Source organism: Antennarius striatus, chromosome 18 (genome assembly GCF_040054535.1).
Source record: "Antennarius striatus isolate MH-2024 chromosome 18, ASM4005453v1, whole genome shotgun sequence".
In the NCBI taxonomy this organism is placed as follows: domain Eukaryota; kingdom Metazoa; phylum Chordata; class Actinopteri; order Lophiiformes; family Antennariidae; genus Antennarius; species Antennarius striatus.
Genome location: NC_090793.1, coordinates 12,924,734 through 12,937,500, shown reverse-complemented (window position 1 = coordinate 12,937,500; position 12,767 = coordinate 12,924,734). Strand labels below are relative to the sequence as shown.

Here is a 12,767-nt window from a genome sequence, read left to right as displayed (position 1 = left end):
ACTGCAGAGGTATAAAGGAGTGCACAATGAGCTTGTATCATAAGAGCGCAGCACCACGTCTTCATTCCACCTGCTCTCACTTTCAAAAAAAATATTTGCTTGAGGACACAGTTTTATTACAGGAGAAGTGCTGCGTTTCTGCTTAACTGCTGGATTCTTTTGCCAAAGCCATTATGAGCCTTTACAGTAAAAGCCTAATAATGAAGAGGAGAAGGGTCTTTATGATTCGCTACACCCCCTTAGGTCTTTGAGAATGGAAAAGGAAATACTCCCGAAATTATGTCCCTTCCTCTCTTTTAACAACTTACTTTACTAGTTGTTTTTCAAAACTATTTGAAGTGTATCTTTGTGCAACAGGTACAGCTACAGTGTGCAGACACAAACCAGATCCACATTTGGCTCCTTAAAGTATGACACACAGACTTTGACAGACTATTGTTACTTGTTTTTTCCTCTCCGTACAGTTTTCCACTTTTCAAAAGTATCTTGTTTCCTGACAGACCGCCAATGTAATATTTCCAGACACACACACACACACACACACACACACACACACACACACACACACACACACACACACACACACACACACACACACACACACACACACACACACACACACACACACACACACACACACACACACACACACGCACACAGCAGCCTAAACATGTCAGGTAACACTTTCTGAGGCTTTCATAAAGTCCACACAGGTGAAAGTAGGAAGGTTTCTGTACTTCCATTTCCACAGAATTTCAATTATTGTGCTTAGAAATAAAAAAAATCTTGATTTATTGCTTGTAATAACACGTTAATTAGAGAAGCTGAATGTCTGATTTTGTTATGAGATGATAGCTGTAGTTTTACCAGACTGGACTTATGCAGCATTAAAGTGTTAAAATATTAGTTATGTGTCAGTCAGGTTTTATTTGTTGACTTGTGGTAATTTTTAGGGTAAAATTTTATGTGATATTTTATGTCAGGATTGTTTGCTTTAAATTTTTCAAGCTGGACAGGATTTTCTCAGAATGCAACGCACTCGAGTTCACCGTAGTTTATTTGATCATAAAATACTTCTGTGGTGAGCACAATGTTAACATCCGCAGAGAGGGAAGATGTGAAGGAGGTACAGTATTACTGCATGACGTGTTGCTTTGTTTGCCTTTAATTCCATATCAAGAAGGAAGCAGTCAGTCAGCACAGCACATGATGCCAGTGCTCCTTTTCACACGTACGTGTGAATACAAAAATTATGACCAGCAACTGTCATTTTCTTCATTATAGAGCTAACCATGTCCTTAAAGTCACAGTTCTTTCTTTGTCATGTTATATTTGTTTCCCTGCAGGATCCGATCACAATCACACGGTATAAGAACCTTGCCTTGCAAGCAAAAAGAGTCACTGAGGTCACCTTCAATAAGCAAGTGGGAAGCGTCTCACGGGACGTCAGCCTGGAAAGGCCAGGTTGCTTTCTGATAATCAATGGAGAAGGGAAAATATAACTCCAACACATAGTGGCAAGTTTACTTTTTGTAATTTGCTCTGCCTTTAAGGATGGATATTGTTCTTGAATATAATAATGACCCCTTTTATGTATAGTATTGAATCACTTAAAATATATCACTCCTTCATGAAGCTTGGGGTTTTTTTTCCAGGTTATTGTCACTTCTCCTAAGGCTGGAGGAGCCCACTCAGACTGTGTTCTGGTCACCGGGTACTCCAAACATGTTGATCATGCCAACGATGATCGAATCCACCTGGAGGCGGTATGTGTAAGTTGATCCCTATTTGAAGTGTAAGTACTTGATGAAGGCATGACCAAAACAGTTCTGTTGTGTTTACAATTTCCTCTTTAGGTCCAATATCTCTCTCTCTCTTGACTCCGTGTGCGTGTGTGTGTGTGTGTGTGTGTGTGTGTGTGTGTGTGTGTGTGTGTGTGTGTGTGTGTGTGTGTGTGTGTGTGTGTGTGTGTAGTGAGAGGTTATGCACTCTTTTTGTTGCATGAAAGGTTTTCCATCAGCAGCTCAGGCTTGTGTGAACCACGCACACACACACACACACGCACACACACGCACACACACACACACACACACACATGTACAGTACACACACACTTAGAGGATATAACTTTCACATCTTGCCTGCAGAAAAGTCATTCCACTAACTAATTCACCCTCTGATTCTCTCATCATGCCTGGCAAGCGTAACAGTTCAAGGCAGCCTGGAGATACGCAAGTGTGTTTTTTATTAATATGGTGTTAATGTCTGTATTTATAAAGTAATTTGAGTGATAGGAGGAGATCAGTCTTACTCAGCACTACACAAGCCCTTAACCAGACAGGGAAAAGGGAAGCTCAGACTGAGCTCTTGCAAACTTTCTGTTTGTGTGTGCAAGTTTGTATTTTGGTGTGTAATGGGACCCTGTACAGTGTTTCAGTGTCCACAGATGGTCAGCAGGCCAACCTGAGGGACTCCACCGTTTTCTTTTCCAACCTTTAGCAGTAAGGGTTTTGTTTTTGGGAAATAGAGCATCCCAGGTTAAGGGAGTCAGTGTTTTTAATGGACAAATAGATCCTTCAAGAATATTACAGTAATTTATAAAGTTGTCATTGTGCAAACTGCATCAAGTCATGATGTTCGAGTGAACTATTCAAATCCTCGACTTGTAATTTTTACATTCTGGTAATATTTCACAGAAACCAAATAATTCGGGATTAATGTTTATCAAATGATGGGAAAAGCCTGAATACTAACCCTAGCCCTTCCACCAAAAAACAACACACTGCATGTAATATAGTACAAGTCAAAATTTCTTTATATGTAAATAAGCTTGAGAAACATTTTTGGTAAAATAAGGACTTAAAGGATTTAGTATGTAAAATTATGCCTTTTCAAACATATTACATAGTGTGACACATGAGAAGATAGAAGACAGCGTTATGCCTTAGAAATATTATAATTCTATGGATCTGTGTAAATTCAATATTTTGACTTTGGCCTGGTCAGTTGTAGGGTGTGAATCACTATTACACTGAAAACTGAGGAACAATTATTATATTTATTTGATGCTTCATCTCATTCTTACCTTTAAATCCTTTATCAGATGTTTTAATGCTTTACATTCCTCCGTTAAGAGAGACCTAGACAGAGAAAGACCCACAGACATGATCATCACCTGGCTGTCATTCTGTAAATCTGCATAATTGCTGATGAATATCTTAATAAGGAGTTTCATCAGCAGCAATTCTCAAACTGCAGTGATTTAATGAAACCCATCAGAAAATTGAGGTGACAACATAATACTTGTAGAGGAGTCTGCCCTGACTTGATCCTCTGGAGTTTTTGTAAGGTACAGAGGATATTATGTCCATTTTCCTTTTCTCCAACCCTCCACACCACTGCCTTCTTTGGTTATGCAACCAAAGGAGGCTGAATTTGCTTCATTTCAGTTGAAAAAGAAATGTCTACGTACTCTGGGATCCATTTTCTGACAATGGGTCCTTTTGTTCTGGCCGAGTCAGGAAAGGGGAGCCAGAGCGAAGGGAATAGAGAGGTAGAAGGGAAGAAAGAAGGGGGATGGCTTTCTTCCAAGGTAGGCCCAGTGACAGTATTGCCCTGTGGGCCTCAAAATGAGGGATGCAGGAAGGAAAAGGAGGGATGGAGTGTCATAGAGGCAGGACTGCAGGAGAAGCCACAGAACAGAGTCAAGGGGAAATTATGGAAAGAGGAGAGGAGTCCAAGCACAACTGGACCAGCCAGCAGGAGAACCTAGAGGATTCCTGTGGCCTGGTGACCTGATTGGCCAAGATTGGTTTCAGGAGTAAACATATCTGAATTAATATCTGCCCCAAAAATCCAATATCAATGAAGCTTTGGTCAGGTTGGGAAACACTCCTCCATGCCAGTGTTCCCCCAGGGGGAAACCTCAGGGGTCACCAAGAAGATTCCAAAGGGGCCCCAGCAAAAAGGAGAGTTTTTTCTTCACTATAACTTAATAAGTAACACAATGACAGAATGTATGATTTCATTATTACTTTTGTTCATGGGGTTTATGCACTTTATGTTATATGTAAAAATAAAAATTCTTTTGTCATCACGTTAGTCATCGGGGGTCTGTGGTCTAATTAGTGTCAGTTTAGGGGGCTTACTTGAGGTGAACTACCACTGCATCAATGTTGAAGATATTCAGCTTCTCTTTAATTGCCTCAATCTCCTCCTCAGCACTGGACCGGAGGGACAATACGGAGCTCGGTCTAGAAGAGAAGAGATAGCACTAAAACCTTTAAGGACAGGCTTCAAGTTCTGTCATTATTAACAGTCATATTTACCTGCTTCCAGTATCAGTATCTTTACATTCCTTGGGGATTCTATGACAACTGTCACGATGACCCAAAGCGTAGTCCACCACAGCAGGTTTGTAATGTAAAATGAGCGCCTCAGCATCTCTATAGCAACAAGAGTGCAGACAAATACAACAAATCAGTTATCTGCAGTCTGCTCAGTTATTACACTTGAAGTGTATTCATAGACCAAGAGTAGCCGGAAGCCTTAAAAGTGTCTTCATACAAAATTTTCAAGTTACAAAACGCCTCAACAGGAAAATATTGCCTCTTGCTACAAAAGAAATTTCAGGATACGAAAGGTAAAAATACAGTATGGGCTGATACTCGCAGCTCCCAAAGGTTCCTGAACGCAACCTTCTCATAGCTGCTCTGCCATTGGCTATTACCTAGCATGTTCCTGGCATCCCATTGGCTAAGAGGGACCTCAGTGTGTAGCTAGATAGGTGTCTATGCAGCGTCCTCGTCATTTGGCCCTCGACCCATGAGGTGTTCTGATAGTTTTATCTAACTATATTAACTTTTAGAGTATTCACTATGGACCCCAAGAAAGTGATGGAGAAAAGAGGAAAAGAAAAGAAGAAGAAAAGAGTTTTTTTGTCCATAAAAACAAAGCAAGAGATAGTAGAAAAGCATGAAAAAGAGATGCGTTTGGTTGATCTCGCCAAAGAATATGGCCGAAATGCATCTACAATCTACAATCACCACGTTATTAAAACAAAAGGAAGCCATAAAAGCTATAACTCCTTCCAAAGTCGGCGAAAGAACACCGGGAGTTTAAGGCATTGCGTAGGTGGTTCGAGAAGTTCAAAAGGAGGACTGGAAATCACTCTGTTGTTCGCATGGTGAGGCAAGAGCTCATGAACAAATGTGGGCAAAAAACAATGGGGACAGCAGTTAAAAGGTAAATGACCGTCATTTTTATTCTTTATTCTATTCTTTGTTTTTTACATTACGCACAACTCTCATTTATTCTGTAATAATCTAATTGTAACATGTATTTGTTACATGTTTTGATGCATTTTTATGTGTTATAAAACATTTTTGTCTGAATTTTGGGGTCTTGGAACGGATTAGCGCATTTGCATGGAAAACACGTCTCCACTTACAAAATTTTCTACTTACAAAATGGCTTCCAGAACATTTTTTAAGAAGGGGGACCAGAGGGTGTGCTCCAACTACAGGGGGATCACACTCCTCAGCCTCCCTGGCAAGGTCTATTCAAGGGTTCTAGAGAGGAGGGTCCATCGGGAAGTCAAATCTCGGATTCAGGAGGAGCAGTGTGGTTTTCGTCCTGGCCGTGGAACAGTGGATCAGCTCTACACCCTCCGCAGGGTCCTTGAGGGGACATGGGAGGGGGCATGGGAGTTCGCCCAACCAGTCTACATGTGTTTTGTGGAGTTTGGTCCGCACTGCTGGCAGTAAGTTGGATTCGTTTCCAGTGAGGGTTGGACTCCGCCAAGGCTGCCCTTTGTCATCGATTCTGTTCATAACTTTTATGGACAGAATTTCTAGGCGCAGCCAAGGCGTTGAGGGTGTCCGGTTTGTTGGCCTCAGTATTGCGTCTCTGCTTTTTGCAGATGACGTGGTGCTGTTGGCTTCATCAAGCCGTGATCTCCAACTCTCACTGGAGCGGTTCGCAGCCGAGTGTGAAGCGGTTGGGATGAGAATCAGCACAACCAAATCTGAGACCATGGTCCTCAGTCGGAAAAGGGTGGAGTGCCCTCTCCAGGTTGGGGATGAGATCCTCAACCTGGAGAGAAAATTTTTGTGGGCTGAAGAGTTGCCTGCAACTGACGACACAACACAAATTGACACACAAAGAAACTCACCATAAAAACGATCTTGACAAATGGAAAGGCAATAAATGCTTTGTCACAAAAACAGAGAACAATCCATCTTAAGTCTTGCTTTTCTTAAAAGGCCTCGACGTAGCCAGGGAGGTGACGGGGGCAACATTCCTATCGGCAGCGAGCCAGTTACTGGGGTAGTGGCATAAACCTGAATTGTGAGACACTTTAGCTTATTTTCCTAATTTATTACATCATGTAAGAATGCAAGGTGATACTGTCTTCCATTTTTATTTGTCCAACAGTTTTAATTACATGAATACAATCTGTTAAAATTGCCAACAGCTACAAACTCCACTCTGACCTGAACAGAAATTAAAAAGCAAACAGCAATAAAAAATAATTACCGTTCTTGAGGAGCCTATAACTCGCTGACAGTGCTCCATAAAAAACGTCTACAGATTATCAAGCCTCATTGCTTTCTCCATGTGACAGCATTCTCTGAATTAATATTTTTCTACACTCACCATGAACCATTTTATGTATTAAACATAACACAATGAGCATTTATCATAAAACACATCTTTAATCCAATAATGACAACAGTGACTGGGTCTTTCATATTCTCTAGTCAAATTTTGTAGCCATTTGGTGTGGAATGCATTGAAGTCTCCCTCCTATAATTGTCCTATTGTTCCACTGTTCCCATACCAGTTGAAATGCCCCTATGCCAAAAACCTTTGTTCCTCCAATTCTCATCCCATTTGTAACTGACGAAGGAACACAATATACCATTTTATGGTACTCTTTCTCAGGGGACAAATGAGGCAGAGGATCTCAAACTTCTTCTCCATGCTGTTTCTATATGTTGCCTAGTTTTAATCAATGGTCAGGAAATAAAACTGAGAGGAACTACATTCTTGAAAATTAGAGAAAATTATATCTATATCTATCTACCTATCTATCTATCTATCTATCTATCTATCTATCTATCTATCTATCTATCTATCTATCTATCTATCTATCTATCTATCTATCTATCTATCTATCTATCTATCTATCTATCTATCTATCTATCTATCTATCTATGTATATATATATATACACACACAGTGGTACCTCTACTTACGAATGTCTCTACATATGAAATATTCTACTTACGAAATGCCTCAGCAGGAAAATATTCCTTCTTTTTATGAAAGAAAGTTCGGGTTCACTCATTCACTCATCCCATGGCCTAGAAGGCCGTAGGGGTGACATGATGGATGCTTGGGCAGTCAGGGATCTCCAGCGATCTTGATATTCTGCTGTGCGCAGCAGGGTTTGGAAGCTGCAGCCAGTCCAGTCCTTGATGTTGTCCATCCAAGCCTTTCTCTGCCTGCCTCTCCTTCACTTTCCCTCTACGGTTCCCTGGAGGATTGTCTTTGACAGGGATGTATGTCTTGTGATGTGGCCATACCAGGCCAGTTTGCGACTATTCACTGTTGAAAGTAGAGGCTCCTGTTCACCAGCGTGGGTGGTAACTAGCTGTCTAACATAGTCATTTGACAGGTGTGCTTTATAAGATATATGTAGCATCCTTCTGTAGCACTTGCTTTCAAAGGACTGAATCCTGCTCTCTATGGTCTGCTGTGAGTGTCCAGCTCTCACAGCTATAGAGGAAGGTGGAGAGTACTAGTGACTTGTAGAGTCTGATCTTCACCGGGAAGCTGATGGTGTTGCTTCTCCATATTCTGGTCAGTCTAATTTCGAGTTATGAAAGGTAAAAATACAGTATGGGCTGCTACTCGCAGCTCCTAACGGTTCCTGAACGCAACATTCTTATAGCTGCTCTGCCATTGGCTATTACCTAGCATCCTGGGGTCCCATTGACTAAGAGGGACCTCAATGTGTAGCTAGATAGGTGTCTATGCAGCATCCTCGTCATTCCGCCCTCGACCCATGAGGTGTTCTGATAGTTTTATGTAAATATATTAACTTTTGAGTATTCACTATGGACCCCAAGAAAATGATTGAGAAAAGAGGAAAAGAAAAGACAAAGAAAAGAGTTTTTTTGTAGATAAAAACAAAGCAAGTGATAATAGAAAAGCATGAAAAAGAGATGTGTTTGGTTGATCTCGCCAAAGAATATGGCCGTAATGCATCTACAATCTCCACGTTATTAAAACAAGAGGAAGTTTAAGGAGTTTAAGGCATCGCATTGGGGATTCGAGAAGTTTAAAAGGAGGACTGGAATTCACTCTGTTGTTCGACATGGTGAGGCAAGAGCGCAGGAACCAGAGAGGGCAAAAAACAATGAGGACTGCAGTTAAAAGGTAAATGACCGTCATTATTATTCTTTACTCTATTCTTTGTTTTTTACATTACGCACAACTCTCATTTATTGTGTAATAATCTAATTGTAACATGTATTTGTTACATGTTTTGATTGCATTTTTATGCTTTATAAAGCATTTATGCCTGAATTTTGGGGGTTTTGGAATGGATTAGAGCATTTACAAAAATTTCTACTTAGGAAATTTCTTCCAGACCCAATTAATTTCGTAAGTAGAGGTACCACTGTATATGTGTGTGTGTGTGTGTGTGTGTGTGTGTGTGTGTGTGTGTGTGTGTGTGTGTGTGTGTGTGTGTGTGAGTGTGTGTGCACATATATATATACACACACACACACACACACACATATATATATATATATATATGTCTCAATTACATGACACACACTTAACAGTTTTTAAGCATGTATATCTACTTATACGTATGTCTGAAAGTACGTTTGCATGTTACTGTTCATTCTTATATTTATAACAAAGAAAACAGAGAAGGCTGTTTTCATGGTGTTGTTACTAATACAGTACATATCACAATCATTAGTTTCAATACTATTACAGACCAAATAAAACAGACACTAGTTTGTTTATACGTATGGCATCATACGCCTACCTCCCTGCTCTCTCTCTGAGCGTCTGCAGTAGCATCTTGACTTCTGCTCTCACCAGCTCTTTGACTGCTGGGGGGTCAGCCAAAGGAGGGCAGGGCCGATGTGGAATCACTGAACTGCGTCTGTTTGTTTTTTCCTGGACCTCTTGCCATATCTTGTACCATGCCACTGCCTGAAATGACCATTATCATGATTAATGATGACAATGCTTTACATACTTTCTCTGTCCTACTTTAGCTGACAGCTTATGAACCACAATTTTATGGAAATGATTATGATGATTAAATGATGATTAAATAATTCTTAAACTCAATACAAGTCAGTAAGCAGACCTTTTAAAGCAGAGTGTTGTCAACTTGTTGTCTACTGAAGACAGAAATCCACCATCAGTCATCCAGAACCAACCCTGAGTTATGATAGTAGGATGTTTCATGTTTCGAGGAAGGCAGGGAAGAATTTTATTGTTTCTCTGGGATGAACACAGTGGTGTAAGGACGGTCTTCTGTCGGACCAACAGGACTAAGCAGCTTTTTAAACTTTTTTTCTGTGTGTCTCAGTTGAGTCTGGAAACTATTAACACCTGTTGCTGTCAAATTAATACACTAGAAGATAATCAAGACACTGCTTCTGGTCTGTCCTGTATACGCATCCACACCCCCATTTTATTCCACTCCAACAGTCCTCCGTCTGTCTGTATGTGGGTGTTGAGGTGTTTATGTTACAGGATTCATAGCTGACTGAACAACTAGTTCTAGTTCCTGGATCTTTTTCCTCTCTCTGTTTTAAGACTGTTAATCTCATACAGGAGCAATTTTAAAGGAGTGCAGTTGAAACCTATCAGTTAAAATACCTAAGGAATCATTCTGTGGGGATGGGTTTTTTCATTTTCATTCAGAGTAGAGAGAAGTGAGTGTGAAAGAATGTACGGTGAGAATGGAAATGAAAAAAAGAGGCTAATATCCCCCTGATCTAACCACTGGAGACAATGGATACTTTTATGTAGGGAGGAATGGTGGTATTTAGGAATGGAGAAGTCGCCTGCAGATCAAGTATTCATTTTCACTCTCTGAGAAATGGAATTCATTACATGACTGCAAGAGCCCCAGACAGGGCCAGAGGACAGAAATAACAAAGAGAAAACCATAGCCAGATGTAGGAAAGAGAAACAGAAAAGGAAGTGACACTTTGCAATACGTAGTTGAAGTCAAACATGCAGATGCAGACAGTCTAGTGAAAAGTATGTGTTCTGAACAGTCTTATTCAGAGTTGAAGATTAGCCCGTTAGTGACTATTTTATAACATCAACTTTATGAATAAACGTGATTTTAAAAATCAATCTCTCTCTCTCCCTCCCTCTCTCTCTCTCTCTCTCTCTCTCTCTCTCTCTCTCTCTCACACACACACACACACACACACACACACACACACACACACACACACACACACACACACACAGTACTATTGAAAATCTTCTTTACGTGATTCTCTTTTGGATTTTGTGTCAACGTGATTATTTTGTAATTTGACTTTTATGAATAAACGTAATGTTAAAAATCAAAAATCTCTCGTGTGTGTGTGTGTGTGTGTGTGTGTGTGTGTGTGTGTGTATGTGTGTGTTTCTGCATGTATAAGTAATTTAATTTTTACATGTTCACTGTTTTAACAGTGATGTATGGTCAGTATCTGCATGGCCTACATGGTTGGAGAGCTGAGGCTGACTTTTTCCATGTTTGTCTGGAAATATAGACCAGTCCATTGGATCAGTGGGGCCTGATAACATTCACAAATGGAGAGATTTTAAGACTGGACAAACAAATGAAAGAAGAGAAAAAACGAAGTGTGAAGAAAATGGCGAAAAGGAAGAAGACGGTCCACTTTATTGTCCCCGACTGGGAAATTATCTTTACACTCTACACGCATAAATGTGTCAGACAATGCATAAAAATACAATGTTATGTACAGGCCTCTGAAACAAACACAACATACTAGGGGCCAGCAGGCATGCAATTAGTACAAATATACAGTAAAAGGGGACAGAGTAGCGAGCAGCGACTTCGGGGTGCGTCTCAATTAAGCAGCTGGTGAGCGGGACGGCGCCTTGCTCAAGGGCGCCTCAGCAGTGGCCGGGAGGTGAGTTGACACCTTCCACTGTCAGCCAACACAACAGGCTCTAGTTGCCCCGACACCTACGGGTACATATACAACCTGACACTATTCATAAATTGTATGAAGAGGAGTGCTTGAATGAGCAAACTTTTCATTCACCCTTGAACCAGGCTCTAAATGAAATTCTTGTAGAGGGTGTATTGGTATTCTGTTGGGTCTCCTCAGAAACAAACCCAGCATCTGTTATTTGAATGAATAAAACAACAAGAGCTAAACAGGCTTTTTCATCTGAATCTGAACAGAGAGCAAAAAGTCAAGTTCACAGTGATATTTGTCAGGGGGATTAAAGTGATTGTAGACATACCAAACCTCTTACCTGAGAATACTCAGCTGTATACATGTCGATCAGAGAGTTGTCCAGGGTCCTGCGAATCTTTGGCAGCTCTGGTGTTGGAACATGTTCAGCAATCAGGCTCCAAAGAGACTTGCTGGGACACCAGAGCTGCTGTCCAACAGGAGACTGCATTTAAATGATAATCTCTGGGGTGAAGGAATGGAATGAACTGCAGAAACATAACAATATAAACCATGACTGGGAAATTATTACAAGGATACTCAAAGTACTTTCCTAAAATACATTTTTGGGGACATTTCAAAGAAATATTAATAAAATACATGCATTTTTGAGTTATGTTATTTTATATCTATACTCTGTAACATTTCAGAGGGAATTACTGTACTTTTTAAAAACCCCCAGCATAGTTCGAGTTGTCACCCACTGTTTGTTTTGCTGTTGATTATGAGTTCACATCCGAAACTAAAGCAAATACTGCTGCACCTAAGATTTATTTGAATATTTTACCTCCATACTTTTATTAATTAATGGAGTAGACTTATCCTATGTATATTCAAATCCATTAGCCACGTAGTTTTTGTCGGTCCACGGGATGACTGAATTTTAAGCATTTTTTTCCATATAACTAAACACATGAGATCATGGAAGACTGTCAGCTATGTAGAAGCTATTGTTATAGCTGTGTGACCACAGCTGCCAATATTTCATCAAAATAAAGCCGTCACACAGCAAAAAAAACAACATCAAAACACTAGCATATGTTTCCATAGATTCATTCAATTTATTTTATCCATTGATTGATTAATTATGTATTTCTTGACTTCAACTACTAGAGAATGAAAAGCTCACCTTAACTGGTTGCTTGTTTTGAGTAAGGTTATGGTATCCAGGGTAAACAAGCGGTTGCTATGGATTAAATATCGCGAGATTTCTCTGAAAAGTCGTCAGAAAGATGAAACCTCCAGTTTCTGCAAAGGTATATCGCGAGATCCATCGGGACTGTAAGTTCAGTATTGAAACACAGCTCACGTTCTTCTTTAATTGTGATAAACTGCTGGATATGTAACACAGAATGACCCAGTGTGAGATAATAAATTAAATACTTACCCTCCCTTTTGTGGACACTGGAAGGTCATAATAACTGAAGCGCCCACCTGTGCTGGAAGCATCTGGGCTGGAAGGTAAACCAGGAGAGGTCCAGGCTGGTGTGTGTAACTCTTCCCTCTTTAAACCCCCCC

At 40.3% G+C, this 12,767-nt stretch overlaps 1 protein-coding gene across 3 annotated transcripts in view; it reads right to left on the bottom strand.

Moving 5' to 3' along the window:
• ccdc24 (coiled-coil domain containing 24) overlaps nucleotides 1–12,750 on the bottom strand; it is a 17,411-nt gene extending 4,661 nt beyond the window's left edge. The window contains exons 1-7 of one of the 3 annotated variants that reach the window (XM_068341409.1): nucleotides 12,637–12,694; nucleotides 12,379–12,497; nucleotides 11,551–11,737; nucleotides 9,071–9,240; nucleotides 4,329–4,445; nucleotides 4,149–4,253; nucleotides 3,086–3,140 (exon numbers count right to left, since the gene is read on the bottom strand). In XM_068341409.1, coding sequence (XP_068197510.1) covers nucleotides 3,086–3,140; nucleotides 4,149–4,253; nucleotides 4,329–4,445; nucleotides 9,071–9,240; nucleotides 11,551–11,700 — 597 coding nt within the window. In that variant the 5' untranslated portion in view covers nucleotides 11,701–11,737; nucleotides 12,379–12,497; nucleotides 12,637–12,694. Of the gene's footprint in view, nucleotides 1–3,085; nucleotides 3,141–4,148; nucleotides 4,254–4,328; nucleotides 4,446–9,070; nucleotides 9,241–11,550; nucleotides 11,738–12,378; nucleotides 12,506–12,636 lie in introns of those variants that run through there. The other 2 variants (XM_068341408.1, XM_068341410.1) reach the window with 2 other exon arrangements.
• Nucleotides 12,751–12,767: the final 17 nt, after the last annotated feature.